We start from the raw sequence: 20451 nt of genomic DNA on the forward strand, positions 1-20451 counted from the left end.
AAAGGTGAATTTACCACCTGTGTTAATCTAGCAACCATAGCCATATATTCTCACTCATATATGCTCACTGTCGGGCTGGGTTCACACTAGTGCGAATAGGATGCGGGGTTCCTCGCATCCAATTCACATGACAGGAGATTGTGACCGACTCTCTATGGAGCCGGTTTACATATCTCCGGGGAGGCTGATTTTATTTTTCTGAACTTGAGCAGTTAACTAAAACTACTCTGAATTTCCAAACACAGTAGACTTTCTACATTCATGCCAAAAATAGGAAGGAATTCACACATCTATTTTGAAAGTGGAAGTATGAACATTTCAGAAGTCTGGTATACTATATGTCACCAGTATTTATTGGCCAGGATAGTTTCACACGAACACTGACATATATTTACTCAGTCTATAGAGTCTTTTGCAACACTTTGGTTAGTGGGTGTTTTTTTGTAATCATAAAAAACTAACAGACTTTTTTTTTTTTCTGTATTGCAGAAACAAGACACGGGTCAAGCATTGCTGGACATGGTTTTCAATCACTTAAGTTTAAAAGAGAGGGAATATTTTGGCTTACAGCACAATGAAGATTCTTTAGATTCACATGTGAGTGTGTCCAAATAAAAATGTTTATTTCTTATATTTTTTGTGTGTATGTTCAGATAAGGTAATTGTGCTTAAGGATTGTTTTTCGGAACCTTCTATGGGATTTTGTTGGCAACCAAACCAAACAGAACTTTTATTACAAAACTATTTAAAAATTCAGAATCTTGTTTAAAAACCAGACAGGGCCATATTCTGGCCTAAAAAAACATCATACAAATGAAGTTGATACTTTTCCAATATTCATATCTGTTGTTCCAGGAGCTTGATATACGGTGTTCTGCCGTATAGTGTCCGGCCATCATATAGCGTCCGCCCCGTACTGCGCATGCGCAGTACGGAGCAGACGAAGCTTCTGAAAATTTCGGAAGCTGAATGGCGCCTGCGCTGTGAGTGGAGGTGGTAGCCCCACCATCCAAGCGGACATAGGGTTGTGAGTATTAAAGGCCCCCCTCGCGGGTGAGCTTCGCTCGCCACGCTTCGGGCTCGGCCTCGCTGCGCTCGGCTCTTTTTTATTCCTACTCTATGTCCACTTGGATAGTGGGGATGGAACCTGGACTCACGGCGCAGGCACCGTTCATCCTCGGCAATTTTCGGAATCTGTGTTGCTGTGCACTGCGCATGCTAGCGGACACTATCCGATGGAGGACGTTATTAGACAAGACAACGGCAGATAGCTTGCTTGGAGATCATACATTCAACGCATTTCTAGATATTATTGCAAGCTTTCTTTGATATTTCGGAGAGGCATCTGGTTATGCATGAGGAAGAGATTAATTGATAAATCTCGGATTAATTGATAAATTGATAAATCTTGGATGTATGATGCCCAAGCAAGCTATCTGCTGAATATCAAAATCCTTCAAAAGATGTAATATTGGAAAAGTATCAACTTAATTTGTATACATCTGTGTAATGTTTTTTAGGCCAGAACATGGCCCTGTGTGTGTGTTTTTTTTTTTAAACAAGGTTATGTATTTTTTAATAATTTTGTAATACAATGTTTTTCTTTTATAAACCGTAATTCTTTTTTGGTTTGGTTGCCGACAAAATCTCATAGTGGGGGTTTCAAAAAACAAAACTATGAGAATAGGGACCTTGTGAACAATCGCTAAAAGATTGTGCTTAAGGATGCATTCAAACTTGCAAATGAACGTTTTTTCTATGATCCAGAACCCCATCGGGGGGGGTCCTGCAATTAGCTGCAAGTGGGCAGCGAATGGGAGGCTGCCGGCTCTCGAATCACACCCACTCACATTTGATTGCCCTAGGGGTGATCACATGCAAATGGGCACGATTAGCTGTCAGAGCCAGCAGCTTCCCATTGTAATTTTAATTCGGTTTCCCAATCGCAGCTAATCGCAGGACCCTCTCTGGGGTTCTTGCAGCTAAGTGCAAACAGGGTGCATCCATCTGCAAGTGTGAGTGAGTGATAGATAGATAAAGATAAAGATATCTATATCTATCTATATTTCTATATATCTATATCTATATATATCTATATCTATATATATCTATATCTATATATATATATCTATCTATATATATATATATATATATATATATATATATATATATATATATATATATATTGTAATTTTTTAGTTTGTTTTTGGGTAGAGTAGGAAAAGGTTAAAAATTGTTATTTAGTTGTCTGTATCTTATTGTTTGCGTCCTTCCATTCCTGCCATGGATCTGCAATATAGTGGAATTCCCTTGAATTTTGACCCTCGAACAGGTATCCCTATCAGTTACCTTCTATTTCTTTTAACAACTGCATGGTTTTGGATTTCCCATCTCTGTCTTACTGACAGCAGTCACTAGGACAAATAGAGATGGTGAATCTACCCAGCGGGGACACAGACTACAATAAAAATCTGACCGGGCTTTTAAACTTTCCCTATTCTGTTCAAATTCACCAAAAAAATAATGGAAACTCAGATGATTCATTCCACAACCATTTATTCATAAGTCCTTCAGTTTACAGTCAATATAAAAAGATTATAGCAATGTGATAGGTTGTGTAACCATAAAATGTCCATCCACAAATGGAAGCCTCCACAAGGGGATTAGAAGCGAAATCCAGCAGGAGCTGCAGAGTATAAAAGAGAAGAGAGACGCCTCTAAGTGTAGCAATATGGTTACATTTAATGAAGGTACAACATTTAGCAACTCATATGGTTGATGATTAAAAGAGGCACATCTAAGTATGCAGGCAAAAGCTGTCCACATAGCCCATCCTCCTCACTGCCGGCTCTCACTGCTGTCAGTCTGCAATCGTGAACCAGGAAGACTACCCTGCTGTAGAGTGATCTGAAAGCGAGGCTTAACGTGCCCGTGGAGCGCAGCATGGGAGGGATGGCGTTGATGGCGGTGCAGAGGATGATCTATGTGGACAGCTTTACTCTGGATGCCTGCATACTTAGATGTGCCTGTTTTAATCATCAACCATGTGAGTTGCTAAATGTTGTACCTTCAGTAAATGTAACCATATTGCTACACTTAGGCCGCGTACACACGGGCGGATTGTCTGCTCAACTAAGTTCGGCAGACAATCCGACAGACAGTCCGTTCAAAATTAGCATGAACGGACTTGACCACACACGATGAGCAGACAGTCCGCTGAAAGCGTGCGTGATGACGTGTACAGCACGTACGACGGGACTAGAAAAACGACGTCCTATACACTGCAATGCAACCTTCGGCCGTGTAAACCCTTTCTGAGCATGCGCCATACTTAGTCCGTCCAACTTGCCTACACACGAGCGGACTGTCCGCTGAAACCAAGTTTGGACGGACAAAACCAAGTTTGAACGGACTGTCTTACGGAAATTCCGTAAGACTTTGTTCGTCAGACTGTCCGCTGAAAAAGTCCGCTGAAGCCCACACACGAGCGGATTGTCCGCTGAAACACTGTTCAGCGGACTAAGTTGGGCAGACAGTCCGCCCGTGTGTACGCGGCCTTAGAGACACCTCTTTTATCCTTTATACTCAGTAGTGATGTGACGCTACTTGTATATCAAGACATTGCTCGTTTATCAAGACAAAATGTATTTAAAAAAAAATGTGCTTGTCTTGCAAAACACTTGCAGACCAAGTTACTCTCAATCCAAGGTGTTTGTCTTTTGTCTTTTTTACTTGTCTTATTTAAAACTTGGGTATCTAGGGTTCAATGTTTTCTTTGCTATTGATGTGAGTGGTTTCACCATGAAAAGGCCAAAAAGTCCCCAGAAAGAAGGTTGCAGATGCCTGTGAATCTTGCAAGGGATTTTAAAAGATCACCAAATTATTTTAAATCAATCATTCCAGATTAAAGCGGAAATGCAGCCAAATATTTTTTTTTAAAGTCAGCAGCTACAAACACCGTAGCTGCTGACTTTTAATAAGGACACACCGTAGCTGCTGACTTTTAATGTCGGCCCCCCCAAGGCCGATCCATCCATCAGATTGGGTCCAGGCGCTGCTATTCCAACTAAGGGAAACTGGTATTGAAGCCTTCAGGTTTCACTGCCGGTTTCCTACTGTACATACGCGAGTCGCGCAACACTTCCTGAATGGCCCTGTCAAAAGGTCCCAGAAGGCAGTGGGGGGAGAAGAGGACATGACACACTGGGCCGCGGTGAGGCTGGGACCAGAAGTACACAAGGTACTTCATAAAAGGTAAGTAAGGAAAAAAAAATATACAAGTGGTAGAGGGGTTGTCATTCCTTTAAGGCAAAGTTGTAAAACTGGGGGGAACTCCACTTTAAGGAAAATAATCTTCAAGTGGTTTATATTTTCGAATGCCTTTAAATTTGACCAGGGCTGGCCCAGCACATTCAGCCCAAGAGCTTTATGCTTATGCTAAAAGAAGTCTCCAAGTACCCCAAAATTTCATTGCTAGATCTGCAGGTACAATGCCTTGAAAAAGTTTTCATACCCCTTGAAATTTTCCACATTTTGTCATGTTACAACCAAAAACGTAAAATGTATTTTATTGGGATTTTATGTGATAGACCAACACAAAGTGGCACATAATTGCGAAGTGGAAGGAACATTCATAGGTTGGACTTTATGGACTTGTGTCTTTTTTCAACCTTGCCTACTATGTAACTGTAAAATGATAAATGATTTTTAAATTTTTTTTTACAAATAAATATCTGAAAAGTGTGGCATGCATTTGTATTCAGGCCCACTGAGGCCGCGTACACACGCGCGGACTGTTCGCCCAACTTTGTCCGTCCAACAGTTTCGGCAAACAGTCCGCTCAAACTTAGCATGGACGGACATGGCCACACACGACGGACGAACAGTTTGCTGAAACCGTGCGCGATGACTTGAACGGCACGTACGGCGGGACGAAAAATACGACGTCCTATACACTGCATTATAGCTTTCGGCGTGAAAATCCTTTCTGAGCATGCGCGCAACTTTGTTTGACGAACAAGCCTACACACGAGCGGACTGTTCGCTGAAACAAGGTTTCAGCGGACAGTTTTACGGAATTTCCGAAAAACCTTGTCCGTCCAACTGTCCGCTGAAACTGTCCGCTGAAAGCCCACACACGAGCGGACTGTCCGCCCAAACACTGTTCAGCGGACAAAGTTGGACGAACAGTCCGCCCGTGTGTACGCGGCCTTAGTCAATACTTTGTAGAACCACTTTTCACTGCAATTACAGCTGTAAGTCTTTTTGGGTATGTCTCTGCCAGCTTTGCCCATTCTTCTTTGCAAAATAGCTCAAGCTCTGTCAGATTGGATGGAGACCATCTGTTAAAAGCAATTGTCAAGTCTTGCCACAAATTCTCAATGGGATTTAGGTCTAGACAGGAACCTCTGCCCCATTCCCAAGTCTTTTTCACTTTTTCAATTTTTCCACATTTTATGTTACAGCCTTATTCCAAAATGGATTCAATTAATTATTTTCCTCTAAATTCTATAAACATGACAATGTGAAAGACGTTTGTTTAAAATCTTTGAAAATGTATTAAAAATTAAAAATGAAAAAATCTTATGTACATAAGTATTCACAGCCTTTGCTCAATACTTTGTTGAAGCACCTTTGGCACCAATTACAGCCTCAAGTCTTTTTGAGTATGATTCTACAAGCTTGACACACCTATTTTTAGGCAGTTTCTCCCATTCTTCATGGCAGGAACTCTCAAGCTCCATCAGGTTGGATGGGGAGCGTCAGTGCACAGACATTTTCAGATCTCTCCAGAGATGTTCAAATCTGGTTCAAGTCTGGGCTACTCAAGGATATTCACAGAGTTTTCCCATAGCTACTCCTTTATTATCTTGGCTGTGTGCTTAGGGTCATTGTCCTGTTGGAAGATGAACCTTCGCCTCAGTCTGAGGTGCAGAGTGATCCGCAGCAGGTTTTCATCAAGGATGTCTATATTGCTGCATTCATCTTTCCTGTGATCCTGACTAGTCTCCCAGTACCTGCCTCTGAAAAAACATCCCCACAGCATGATGCTGCAACCACCATGCTTCACTGTAGGGATGGTATTGGCCAGGTGATGAGCGGTGCCTGGTTTCCTCCAGACATGACGCTTGCCATTCAGGCTAAAAAGAGTTCAATCTCTGTTTCATCAGACCAGAGAATTTTGTTTCTCATAGTCTGAGAGTCTTTCAGGTGCCTTTTTGGCAAACTCCATGCAGGCTGTCATATGCCTTTTACCGAGGAGTGGTTTCCGTCTGGTCACTCTACCATACAGGTTTGATTGGTGGAGTGCTGCAGAGATGGTTGTTCTTCTGGAAGGTTCTCCCCTCTCCACAGAGAAACACTGGAGCTCCGTCAGAGCAGCCACTGGGTTTTTAGTCACCTCCCTGACTAAGGCCCTTCTCCCCCGATATCTTAGTTTGGCTGGGTGGCCTTGTCTAAAATGAGTCCTGGTGGTTCCAAACGTCTTCCATTTACAGATGATGGAGGCCACTTTGCTCATTGGGACCTTCAATGCTGTAGACATTTTTCTGTACCCTTCCCCAGATCTTTGCCTCGATAAAATCCTGTGTCGGAAGTCTAGAGACAATTCCTTGGACTTCATGGCTTGGTTTGTGCTCTGACATGCACTGTTAACTTTGGGACCTTATATAGAGAGGTGTGTGCCTTTCCAAATCATGTCCAATCAACTGAATTTACCACAGTTGGACTCCAGTCAAGTTGTAGAAACATCTCTAGGATAATCAGTGGAAACAGGATGCACCTGAACCTAATTTTGAGTGTCATGGAAAAGGCTGTGAATACTTATGTACATGTAATTTTTTCCATTTTTTATTTTTAATACATTTGGAAAGATTTTTTTAAAAGTTTCATTTTTTTCATTAATTATTTTATATCCTGTGTCTAATATGCTCTCTGATTTATTTGTGCATGCTTAATTTTAGAAATGGTTGGAACCCAACAAACCAATTCGAAAACAGCTAAAAGGTAAGTCTGATATAGCAAGCTCAATATCAGTTTAAAGTATTACCTGTGACCCATTATTTCTCATTATTATAGTTTTGTAAAGTGCGCTTTCAAATCCATAATCCATAGCATAGCAAAAAAAAAAAAAAGCGCTGCTGTCCCTGGCAACTTGGGACCTTGACATGCAGAGTTTGGTAGGTGATGAAAATTCTTTATAACTTGCTGTCTAGTGCAGTGTTTCTCAAGGGACCCATAGCTGGACAGATATCTCCCTGAGAATAGATGGTTATAAAAGCTGCCTGTCCTTACATCCATCATTCCAATGACAGTTCTGGCTGACAATGACAAGATTTTAACTCAAAGCTTTATGCCTCTTTCCTCAGCTGCTAAATGGAGGGAATGATTGTGTTCCACTGCGAGGAATTTTTTTCAAGTTGGATAAAATACTGATGTGAACATCCAATGGCCATAATAATATAAATAATTATAGTCTTTTGGTAGTAAAGGCGAACCGTCAGCATATTTACCCATTTTCCCAAAATTGTTTTCAATGCAAGGGCCTTTTGCCTAGGCGATAATGATTTATCCTCTTAGCCGCCCGCATACTCCTGGGAAATCCAAACATCCTAGGAGGCTTACCACAAATAAGCATGTGCAGTAACGCGTCATCAGGGAACCAAATGCAAGAACCAGGACAGCTTGCTTCCGCTGACATCCGAGGAAGATATCGGCATGAGCCCATGTGTGCAGTGGTGAATCGCTAGCGAACGCCTCTAGATTTGTTGGATGTGTTAGTATGTTATTGTTAATGCCACAGAAAAAATAGCAAGGGGGGATGAAGTTCCTATTTAACTAAAGCCCTAGTTGCCTCATCTCATGCAATACACAGATTGAGAGAATTGTTTGTGAATATTGGTCTGTCCCCACCATATACCACCACCATAACAATCTTTTTGAAGTTTTTTTTGTCCTGATGTTTGGATAGAGTAGTTAAAAACCCTTGTTGGGTGTTTACTGGTATCCAAGGCTCCGTTAGAGAAATTATTCTCACACTCGGTTCTTATGACAATGAAGTGAGGTCAAATCTGCTAAAGGAATTTAGACCGCAATATAAAGCTGACATTTACACTACTGTACTGAAACAGATAATTATTTATTTCAGTTTCTGTTGCTCTTGGAGATTTCACCCTCACTTCTTGTATGGCAAATCCATTGTCGCCTGGACTGGAATATCTTTCCCCGCATTTTATCTAAAACAAAACAAAAAAGTTTGCCACAACTTTCGTTAAAGTGGAAGTCCATGCAAAAACTAAAATCCCAGCATCTATAGCCACCAACATACTAACATTAACCTAATTAATTAATTAGTCTAGGCGATCCAACCCTATCTCCAGCTGCGGAAGCACTGATCTCACGCTGAGCTGTCAAGCGCGGCTTCTCTGTGTAGATGGGTGCAGAGGACACGTCCGTCAATGGGAGCCCCATAGTAACTCTATGGGTGACGTCACTTCCTATTTCACAGCTGTTGTCGAACGTGTACTCAACAGAGCTTCCGCCACTGGAGATCAGGTTGGATCGCTTGCAGAAAAGGTATGTATACTTGTTTTTTTTCTTTACAGGGCTAGAGAGGTTAGAATATTGGTGGCTATAGATGCAGGATTTTAGTTTTTGCATGGATTCCAACTTTAAGCCTTATAAAGGCCCATATAGGGGAATGTTTTTTTTTTTTTTTCTCAGGTTAGGTGCAGGTAAATACAATATAAAAAAAAGCTCCATTGTAATTAGCTACTTCTGACAGCTGCAGCTAAATTGTTTATATACAGGCACACAAACATGCAGTGCGTATAGATGAGGGAAAAAAATACAGAAATCTGAGTCGCCGGTCAGTATTTTAGGCATGTAGACGTGAAACTAGGCATGAATATGTGCAAAAATGTAAATTTATAGAGGTTAAAATTCCATTCTTGAGAGCTGGAAATTAGTTTACTCATGCATTGACAAATATGTACAAAATAAACACAAGAAATTTTGTCCAAGAAAACTGTTCAAACATCAGTACCGTGTACAAGTATCCTTTGTGTAACCTGATGCTACATTGATTGGTGTATAAAGAGATGCTTTTCTACAGACTAGGACCTCGCTTTCAGAATGAAAGCTAGTCCAGGTGGGTTCACATGTTGTGTGTAGTATGTCCAAGGTCTTAATGTGGTTTAGGCCCCTTTCACACTGGGGCGTTTTTCAGACGTTTTTCAGGTGCTTTATCGTTAAAAAAAAGTGCCTGTAAAGTGCTTGAAAGAAGCCTCATCTGCAATCCCAATGTGAAAGCCCAAGTGCTTTAAGAGACCTTTCACACTGCCAGCGCCCAAAAAATGCTTGTAAAGTGCCGCTTAAACTAGCGGCGCTTTACCAGCATTTTTCAAGCGCTAGTGGGGTGCTTTTAACCCCTGCTAGTGGCCAAATAAAGGGTTAAAAGTGGCCACAAAGCGCCACTGCCAAAAGCGCTTTGCAGACGCTTTTCGGGCATTTTGCAGGCGCTTCCCATTGATTTTAATGGGAAGGGGGCGCTTTAGGAGCGGTGTATTCACCGCTCCAAAAGCGATGCAAAGAAGCTGCTTGCAGGACTTTTTTTGACGCCGTGCCAGCGCAGCGCCTCAGTGTGAAAGCACTCGGGCTTTCACCTTGGGATTGCAGTTGCGGCTTCTTTCAGGTGCTTTACAGGTGCTTTTTTTTTAAGCTAAAGCACCTGAAAAACACCCCAGTGTGAAAGGGATCTCAGTGTGCAAGCACTCGGGATTTCACATTGGGATTGCAGATGAGGCTGCTTTCAAGTGCTTTACAGGTGCTTTTTTTTTACGCTAAAGCGCTTGAAAAATGCCCCAGTGTGAAACGAGTCTAAAGGTTTTTCTTACACTTCACTTCCATTTCAGAGAAATACAAGAAATGTATTAATATAGCATTGCTCCTTAAGCACACAGACCCTTAATAATTATAAATCTAACGTCTAAATCTAACTTTAATATTATTAAAACCTTATTTCCTTTTGCTATTGATATTTCAATATAGGAGGATTTCCTTGCTCTCTCTTCTTCAGAGTACAATTTTTCATTCCAGACCCCAACACGCTACAGCAGGATCAAACCAGGTAATTCATTGTAATCTTGATTTTTCTTATTTAATTATTAAATCCCTATTTACTTGACCTTCATTTCCTCTGAAAACACTACATTAGGGTAATGATTAATGACCTGCATAGTTTAGTTTAGTTTGTTTTATCTACAGCGTGCTACACTTAGAATACAAATATTTTGCTTCTTTGCTAGATTACTGACCTGTGGAAATATGTCCTAGTTTTATAGTTTTATCATTTTTTTTTTTTTATGCTTTGTATTTTGTAATGTTCTGAATGTTTGCATTTCCCTTCCTAATAATAACTTAATTGTGGATTTTGCTAAGGTGTCACTTAGTAGCTCGAAACATGCTGTATATGCAGCTTTCACATTTTGTCATGTTACCCTGTTTTATTCCACGATTGTTGCAAAATGTATAGAATTTTGAAAACAGCAGAATTTCTTGACCTTTGCTTAAATACAGTAAAGCTATTTTAATGGTTATGGGAACAGAGAGTGCAATACTGGAGTGATGGACCCACTGATGGGTGATACATTGGTTAGGATTAGTATTCTGTCAAGCAGACTATCTACTAGGGCAGTGGTTCTCAACCCTGTCCTCAAGTAACGCCAACAGGCCATGTTTGCAGGTTTTCCTTTATCTTGCACAGATGCTTTCAGAGTCAATGGTTTGGTATTTTGGACAGCTATTTTAGAGAAACTCACAAAACATGGCCTGTTGGGAGTACTTGAGGACAGGGTTGAGAACCACTGCACTAGGGGACCCTGGAGTGATCACAATGAAGTGATCACAGTGTTATATTATTATATTGTAGATCACCCTGGAGCGATCACAATGAAGTGATAACAGTGTTATACTATTATATTGTAGGTCACCCTGGAGTGATCACAATAATATATAACAATAAAGAAAAGGATTAATGTGCTGCAGGTTAGTATCAAGTCCAGTAAAAGTTGATTTGTCTTGATAGCAGGACTGAAGATATTTCCAACATGTTTCAGGGGCACACACCTCCCCTTAATTAGGGCTTGTGTGCTGGCAAGCAAGATGTATTAACCACTTCAGCCCCAGAAGAAGTTACCCCCTTCTTGACAGAGCCATTTTTTGTGATACGGCATGGCATCGTTTTAACTGACAATTGCATGGTCATGTGATGCTGTACCCAAACAAAATTGATGCTCTTTTTTTTTTTTCCCCACAAATAGAGCTTTCTTTTGGTGGTATTTGATCACCTCTGCGGTTTTTATTTTTTGCGCTATAAACAAAAAAGCCCAACAATTTTGCAAAAAAAAAAAAAAAAAACAATATTTTTTTACTTTTTGCTATAATATCGCAAAAATCTTTTTTTAAAAAAAACAAATTTCTTCATCAGTTTAGGCCAATATAGTCTCTTCTACATATTTTTGGTTAAAAAATTGCAATAAGCTTATATAGTTTGTTTGCGCAAAAGTTATAGCGTCTACAAACTATAGGAAAGATTTATATCATTTTTATTTTATTTTTTATTACTAGTAATGGCGATGATCTGCGATTTTTAGTGGTACTGCGACATTGCGGCGGACAGATCGGACACTTTTGACACATTTTTGGGACCATTGACATTTATACAGCGATCCATGCTATAAATATTCACTGATTGCTGTGTAAATGTCACTGGCAGGGAAGGGGTTAAGACTAGAGAGCGATCAGGGGGTTAAATGTGTTCCCTCATGAGTGATTCTAACTGTATGGGGAGGCGACTCACTTGTGGAAGAGACATATCGGTGTTGCTACTTAGTAGAAACACATGATCTGTCTCCTGTCCCCTGACAGAACAGGAATTTGTGTGTTTACACACACACAAATCCTGGCTCACGCTCTCGTGCCTGCAACAGTGGGTGGCCGGCATTGGGTCCCCCGCCGTGCAGCGGTTGCCTGCTCTTGCTCTTAAAGGGCCCGACTTACCTATACAACTGTTTGCACATCGATGGCATTCTGGCACCATATATGTATGTGAGGCAGTTGGTAAGTGGCTAAAGGAGGATTTGAGAGACCACAGGGAGCCAGTGAGACAGGCTATCAACTGACTCTTGGTGATCTCTTTAACCACCTGCTGACTGCTTACAGTAAATATACATGTACGTTGTCGGCCTTCTACAAGGTTTAAGTCATTCATGCATCTGCCAACCCATCCTATGATTGAATATCACATGAGTTTGGCAGCAGATTTTAGCCAATGATTTTATCTGAAACCTGCTGAGCGGCTGTGCCCAATCACACAAAGACTTCTGTGTTTTCAAAAACACAGAAGTCTGTGTACCGTGCATAGCGGTCTGGCCATTTCTTTTCCATGAAAAGCAAGAAGGAAAAGCAGGCAGATAATAAAGTAAAAGCAGCACACACTACTCTCATTACACTTGTTAGGCATACAGTTAACCCCTTGATTGAACTTTGATGTTAACCCCTTCCCAACAAATTGGTTATTAGTCATTAGTACAGTGTCAGTATACAGTATTTTCACTGGTCACTGACCCTCCCAGCCAGTGTCTGTGTCAGATTGCTCGCCACCATCAGTCACATTATAAGTTGCTGATCACCGCCCGTACCGTATAGCGCCTTTAGCTGCATACATTCTGGTATACCATCGTTTGTAAACAAAATACATTTTGCACAAACCAAATAATATACACTTATTGGAATTTTTTTTTTTACCAAAGACATGTAGCAGAATATATTTTGGCTTAAATTTAATAAGAAATTATATTGTTTGATATTCAAATTTATGTGTGTAGCACTTACCCTCGAAGGAGCGGCTGAATTTTTCTGGGCTTACCGATTACCTCCGCCAGCTCATACTCATTGTCCTTGTCTAGGGGTTCCCAGGGTTGGTGACCCAGTAATTGTAAAGACCGACACTTGAATTCCTTGTAAGGATTTTTATTTTGCATAAAACAGTTGAACAAACTCAGTCTTTAAGTTGGGAATAGAGGGTATCAGGATAAAGTTTAGCTCAGGTGCTTGGAACTGCTGACTTTAATAAAAGTCTCTCTCTGTACATAATCCAGGGAATGGGCACTCACAACTGGATTCTTTAACTGTTGGATAAATCCTTGAGTTGGGGGTTTAGCAGCCAACAGGTAACTCTAGCTTTGCAAAGTCTTTCACACAGACTTGGTTGAAAAACGTAGTTGTGACCGGAAGGATAGGAGTAGGAACTTTTCTTACTGTACCAGCATCTTTCAGCCGGTCCGGCAATACCTTAAAAATTGTGGATTCAATCAATGTCCATGGCAGCTCAGCTTCCAGGCCCTTACTGAGCAGCCAGCCTTGTCTGTGGCTCTCTTACTGAAGAGTCCTCCCCTGGTCGCGTGTAGAGTTGCTGGGCCTCTCCAAACCCTAGACGGCACCGGAACACCTTAGAATCCTCCTTCCAGTTACTACACCTCGGACTAGCCAGTTCCGAGGCTTGCTAACAGATGGATCCGCACCCCAGACCATGAGGGCCTCTGGGGGCTGGTCAGGAGGACCAGGACCATGGAGTCGCCAACAACAGCACCTTAAGTACCCTCTCTTGGAATACACAGCGAGACAAACTCCCACTAATTGGCTCCAAGAGAGAGATTGCTACCTAATGCATCCAACCAGACTGCGTTCTAAGGCCTCTCACAGGTGCGACCCTCATCTATGATCAGGAAGAACATTAATACAGCCCAGCCAAACTGATGCCAAAGCACAATTTAGCACAATTAACCCCAAAACTTAACTATAGTTTTGGGCAGAAACTACATTTGCGAACATAGCGCATACTCATTAGGAGTACCGGCGCTACATATGTTTTATAACAAAGTAGAAAATATTGTTTTGTTTTTGTTTTTTTCAAAATTTTTGGTATTTTTTCATTTATATCAAAAAACAAAAAGCAAAACAGTGGTGATCACCACCAACTACCACCAAAAAATGTATTTGTGTAAAAAAATGATAAAAAATGTATTTGTGTACAGTGTTGCATGGCCACACAATCGCCATTTAAAGTAGCACAGTGCTGAATAGCAAAAAACGCCCTGGTCACGAAGGGGGGAAAACCCTCTGGACCAAGTAGTTAGAACTGGCAATGGGTTTAAACAGGCTAAAAGTAAAACCCATTTGGCTCATGGCCCAAGTAAAAAAAAAAAGCTATGAATAATAAGAAAACAGCTTTTAAAAAAATATAAAAATTAAGGAACACTACTATCATTTAAATGTTACAAAGAATATAACAGAATATGTAAAAAGGAAATCAAGGATGCAAAATATAAAACGAATGACAGATTGCAAAAGATAGTAGGACAAACCCCCAAAAATTCTTCAAATATATTAATAGTAAAAAGGTCAGGTCTGCGCGTGTAGGCCCTTTACAAAATAATCTGGAGTAGGTAACTGGGGACAAAGAGAAGGCAAATGTATTAAATACTTTCTCTGTGTATAAAAAGGAGCATGGGGGAGCTCAAATCCATAATGGGGATGGTATTGACACAGCCCTAAATGGTCCACAATGGTTCAAAAGTGATATGGTCCAGAAATATTTAGACAGAATAAAGGTGGATAAAGCACCTGGACCAGATGGCATCCACCCAATGGTTTGTTTGGTGACTGTGGTCCCAACTGCTTTGAGATCATTCACATGCTGCTCCCGTGTAGTTTTGGGTAGCTCTGGTCTGATCCTTCACTTTTCTCATAATCATCCCTACCCCATGAGGAAAAATCTTGCATGGAGCTCCAAACCAAGGGCAATTGATGGTTATTTTGCATTTCTTTCATTTGCGAATAATCGCTACAACAGTTGTCTCCTTCTCTTCAATCTTCTTACTGATGGTCTTGTAGCCCATTCCAGCCATGTGCATGTCTACAATCTTGTCTCTGATGTCCTTTGACAGCTCTTTGGTCTGGTCCATGATGGTGAGGTTTGAAAGGAAGAAAGAGATTCTGTGGACAGGTGCCTTTTATACACATAACAAGTTGTCGTTAGGAGCACCTTCTTAAATTGACAGGACTAATCTTTGTACCACACAAGCACATCTGTGGGAGCCAGAATTATTGTTGGTTTGCAGGGGATCCGTTATTTTACTCACTGAACTGCAACTCAATTAATAACATTTGAATTGTGTTTTTCAGGATTTTTGGTTGATATTCTGTCTCTGTCATTTAAAATACACCTATGATAACATTTATCATTGCTTTGTAATTGGGCAAATTTACAAAATCTGCAGGGGATCAAACAATTATTTTCACACTGTAGCTTAATGTCTGACTCCTAGTTAAAATACTATGTATATCCTATTTCTGGATATATTTATTATACAGTGCCTTGAAAAAGTATTCATACCCCTTGACATTTTCCACATTTTGTCATGTTACAACCAAAAACATAAATGTATTTTATTGGGATTTTATGTGATAGACCAACACAAAGTGGTACATGATTGTGAAGTGGAAGGAAAATGATAAAAGGTTTTTATTTTATTTATTTTTTCAAATAAATATGTGAAAATGTGGCGTGCATTTATATTTACTGTGCATTTATATTTACTCTGTTACCCCTAACTAGTGGAAATCTGGTGGAACCAATTGCCTTCAGAAGTCATGTAAATAGAGTCCATCTGTGTCATTTAGTCTCAGTATAAATACAGCTGTTGTGCAGAAATCCACAGCTCAGGGGGAGAATCTGTCCACAAGACAACTATTAGTCAGGTGTTCCACAAATCTGGTGTTTATGGAAGAGTGGCAAGAAAAAAAGCCATTGTTGAAAGAAAGCCATAAGAAGTCCCGTTTGTTTGTAGTTTGCGAGAAGCCATTTGGGGGACACAGCAAACATGTGGAAGAAGGTGCTCGGGTCAGATGAGACCAAAATTTAACTTTTTGGCCTAAAAGCAAAACGCTATGCACAGCACCCAGAACACACCATCCCCACTGTGAAACATGGTGGTGGCAGCATCGTGTTGCAGGGATGCTTTTCTTCAGCAGGAACAGGGAAGCTGGTCAGAATTGATGGGAAGATGAATGAAGCCAAATACAGGGCAATCTTAGAAAAAACCTGTTAGCCCTTGTACACACGGTCGGACATTCCGATGGAAAATGTCCGATCGGACCGTGTTGTCGGATAATCCAATCGTGTGTGGGCTCCATTGGACTGTTTCCGTCGGAATATTCGACCGACAAAGTTTTAGAGCTGGGCTATAAAATTTTCCGACAACATGATCCGATCGGACTTTGTCCGATCATTTGTAGAGAATTCCGATCGGACAAAGTGTCACGCATGCTCAGATCAAATTCCTAGGCCAAAGCTATTGGCTACTAGCCTGAACGTAGTCCCGTCGTAACGAAATTACGTCATCACATTACGAACGATCGGATTTTCCAACAACTTTGTCTGACCATGTGTACGCAACACCAGTTTCGGACAAAATCTGTCGGACCAAATCCGACGGATTTTGTTGTCGGAATGTCCGACCGTGTGTACAAGGGCTAAGAGTCTACAAAAGAAGTGAGACTGGGGCCGGAGGTTCACCTTCCAGCAGGACAATGAACCTAAACATACAGCCATAGCTACAATGGAATGGTTTAGATTAAAGCATAGTCATGTGTTAGGCCGCGTACACACGGGCGTCCAACTAAGTCTGTCCTACTTTTGAATGAACGGACTTGACCACACACGACGAACAGACAGTCCGCTGAAAGCTTGCGCGATGACGTGTACAGCACGTACGACGGGACTAGAAATACGACGTCCAATACACTGCAATGCAACCTTCGGCCGTGTAAATCCTTTCTGAGCATGCGCCATACTTAGTCCGTCCAACTTGCCTACTCACGAGCGGACTGTCCGCTGAAACCAAGTTTGGACGGACAATATTACGGAAATTCCGAAAGACTTAGTCCGCCAGTCTGTCCGCTGAAAAAGTCCGCTGAAGCCCACACATGAGCGGATTGTCCGCTGAAACACGTTTCAGCGGACCAAGTCCGTCAGACAGTCCGCCCGTGTGTACGCGGCCTCAGAATGACCCAGTCAAAGTCAAGACCTAAATCCAATTGAGAGTATGTGGCAAGACTTGAAAATTGCTCTTCACAGATGCTCTCCATCCAATCTGACAGAGCTTGAGCTATTTTGCAAAGGAGAATGGGCAAAAATGTCACTCTCTAGATGTGCAAAGCTGGTAGAGACTTGCCCAAAAAGACTTGCAGCTGTAATTGTAGTTAACGGTGGTTCTACAAAGTATTGACTCGGAGGGCTGAATACAAATGCATGCCACACTTTTCACAGATTTATTTGTAAAAAGATTTGAAAACTATAATTTTACTTCCACTTCACAATTATGTGCTTTGTGTTTGTCTATCACATAAAATGCCAATAAAATACATTTACGTTTTTGGTTGTGACATGACAAAATGTGGAAAATTTCAAGGGGTGTGAATGCTTTTTCAAGGCACTGTGTGTAAAATATATGATATAAGTTGTATACAGTATCTCACAACTGTGAGTATACCCCTCACATTTTTGTAAATATTTTATTCTATCTTTTCATGTGACAACACTGAAGAAATGCCACTTTGCTATAATGAAAAGTAGTGAGTGTACAGCTTGTGTAACAGTGTAAATTTGCTGTCCCTTCAAAATAACGCAATGCACAGCCATTGATGTCTAAACCGCTGGCAACAAAAGTGAGTACACCCCTAAGTGAAAAATGTCCAAATTGGGCCCAAAGTGTCAATATTTTGTGTGGCTTAAATTATTTTCCAGCACTGCCTTAACCCTCTTGGGCATGGAGTTCACCAGAGCTTCACAGGTTGCCTTTGGAGTCCTCTTCCACTCCTCATGATGTCACCACTGAGTTGGACGATGTTAGAGACCTTGAGCTCCTCCACCTTTCCGTTTGCTCAATAGGGTTTAGGTCTGGAAACATGTTTGGCCAGTCCATCACCTTTACCCTCAGCTTGTTTAGCAAGGCAATGGTTGTCTTGGAGGTGTGTTTGGGGTCCTTATGTAAGAATACTACCCTGCAGTGTCCGAAGGGAGGGGATCATGCTCTGCTTCAGTACATGTTGGCATTCATGTTTCCCTCAATGAACTGTAGCTCCCCAGTGCCGGCAGCACTCATGCAGCCCCAGACCATGACACTCCCACCACCATGTTTGACTGTAGGCAAGACACACTCCTGTACTTCTCACCTGGTTGCCGCCACACACGATTGACACATCTGACCCAAATAAGTTTATCTTATTAGCTTTTTTGCCCTTCTTTGTACTCGCTCCATTTCCAGTACATCCAATCCATGTACTTAGTTTGCTTGTCTTCAGGAAACTGTTTGCAGGCTTTCTTGTACATCATCTTAAGAAGAGGCTTCCTTCTGGGACGACAGCCATGCAGACCAGTTTAATGCAGTGTGTGGCGTATGGTCTCAGCACTGACAGGCTGACCCCCCCACCCCTTCAATCTCTGCAGCAATGCTGGCAGCACTCATGTCTATTTCCCAAAGACAGCGTCTGGATATGACCCTGAGCATGTGCACTCAACTTCTTTGGTCTACCATGGCAAGGCCTGTTCTGAGTGGAAACTGTACTGTTAAACCACTGTATGGTCTTGGCCACCGTGCTGCTTCGCCATGCGGTGCCATATTGAACTTCCAGTGACCAGTATAAGAAAGTGAGAGCGATACCAAATTTAACATGCCTGCTCCCCATTCACACCTGAGACCTTGTAACACTAACGAGTCACAAGACCCCGAGGAGGAAAAATGGCTAATTGGGCCCAATTTGGACATTTTCACTTAGGGGTGTACTCACTTTTGTTGCCAGAGGTTTAAACATTAATGGGTGTGTGTTAAATTATTTTAAGGGGACAGAAAATTCACACTGTTAGGCCTCTTTCACACAGGCAGCTGTTCTACCACTGTTAAAAGCATGTTTTGTTATTTTGAAATCCAGAGAAATCCTGGCACAGCGTTCACTTGCAGTTGTACATTGCGATTAACTGCATTTACGTGCGTTTACATGCGGCTGCGTTTAGTTGTGTTGGAACATTCTTGCCATTTCTGATGTGCTTCCTGTTGTTTTCCTTGTTGCGGCTGCTATCTGCAGGTGAAATAGTACACTGTGATTACTTGCAGTTATTTGCAGATAGCTACAGATAACTGCAATAAATCGGTCCTGGATGCAGTCAAATTACTATTTTCTAACCACACCAAACCCCATGCATAGGAAAGCAATGTCTGAGTTCGGCTGCGGTAGATAACTTGATCTATCCACAGCTAAAAGCTGAATTCTATCCGCCCGTGTGAAAGGGGCCTTATGCAAGCTGCACACTCTTTACTTTACATTGTAGCAAAGTGTACATTTTTCAGTGTTGTCACATGAAAAGATATAATAAAATATTTACAAAAATGTGAGGGGTGTACTCGCTTTTGTCAGATACTGTATATATGATATAAGTTATATGTATATTCTTACTTTCACAGTATAAATGAACCCCTTATGGGGGTGATTATCTGCTGGTTATTGTATTATAAAATGCTATTTTTGCTTTTTGCTATAATACATATCCAAAAAAAAATATATAAAAAAACGAATTTCTTCATTAGTTTAGGCCAATATGTATCTTTCTACATATTTTTTGGTAAAAAAAAATCCCAATAAACGCATATTGATTGGTTTGGGCAGTTAAGTTATAGTGTCTACAAACTATGGGATATATTTATGGACTTTTAACTAGTAATGGCAGCGATCGGCGTTTTTCATTTTTATTTTTTATTTTTGTGGGATTTCGACATTGCAGAGGACAAATCTGACCCTAATGCCCCGTACACACGAGAGGGATTAAGTCTGACAGACCTCCAAAGGAGTTCCGCCGGAGTTCCGACGGAGTTCTGGCGGACTTTTCGACCGAACGGACTTGACCACACACCATCACACCAAACTCCGACGGAGTCGAACGTGATGACGTACGACTGGATTCGACGTAGGAAGTTCCTAGACAGTAGCCAATAGCTGCCCTAGCGTCGGTTTTAGTCCGTCGGAGTAGCACACACACGAGCGGATTTTTCAAAGGGGACCGGGTCCGGCGGAGTTCCGTCGGGAACATTTAAAGCATGCTTCATTTCTAAAGTCCGTCAGACTTTAGCTTCGCTAAAGTCCGTTGCAGCCCACACACGATCGGATAGTCCGCCGGACTCAGTCCGTCGGAGTTTGGATGTCGAAAAGTCCGCTCGTGTGTACGGGGCATTAGTGACGCTTTTTGGGGACCAGTGACACTAATACAGTGATGAGTGCTAAAAAAAAAAAAAAAAGCCACATACCCCTGTTTCATGTATGTGTGTCACAGTAACAGGA

The 20451-nt window shown here is 41.4% G+C and overlaps 1 protein-coding gene across 3 annotated transcripts in view; it reads left to right on the forward strand.

Annotated features, from left to right (window-relative positions):
• PTPN3 (protein tyrosine phosphatase non-receptor type 3) overlaps positions 1 to 20451 on the forward strand; it is a 294126-nt gene that overhangs the window by 109490 nt on the left and 164185 nt on the right. For 2 of the 3 annotated variants that reach the window (XM_077491913.1, XM_077491914.1), the window contains exons 3-5: positions 490 to 597; positions 6963 to 7005; positions 10048 to 10126. In XM_077491913.1, the coding sequence (XP_077348039.1) occupies positions 490 to 597; positions 6963 to 7005; positions 10048 to 10126 (230 nt within the window). Of the gene's footprint in view, positions 1 to 489; positions 598 to 6962; positions 7006 to 10047; positions 10127 to 20451 lie in introns of those variants that run through there. The other variant, XM_077491915.1, reaches the window with a different exon arrangement.

Source organism: Lithobates pipiens, unplaced genomic scaffold (genome assembly GCF_037356315.1).
Source record: "Lithobates pipiens isolate NorthernLeopardFrog02 unplaced genomic scaffold, aLitPip1_a1.2 Scaffold_19, whole genome shotgun sequence".
NCBI lineage: Eukaryota > Metazoa > Chordata > Amphibia > Anura > Ranidae > Lithobates > Lithobates pipiens.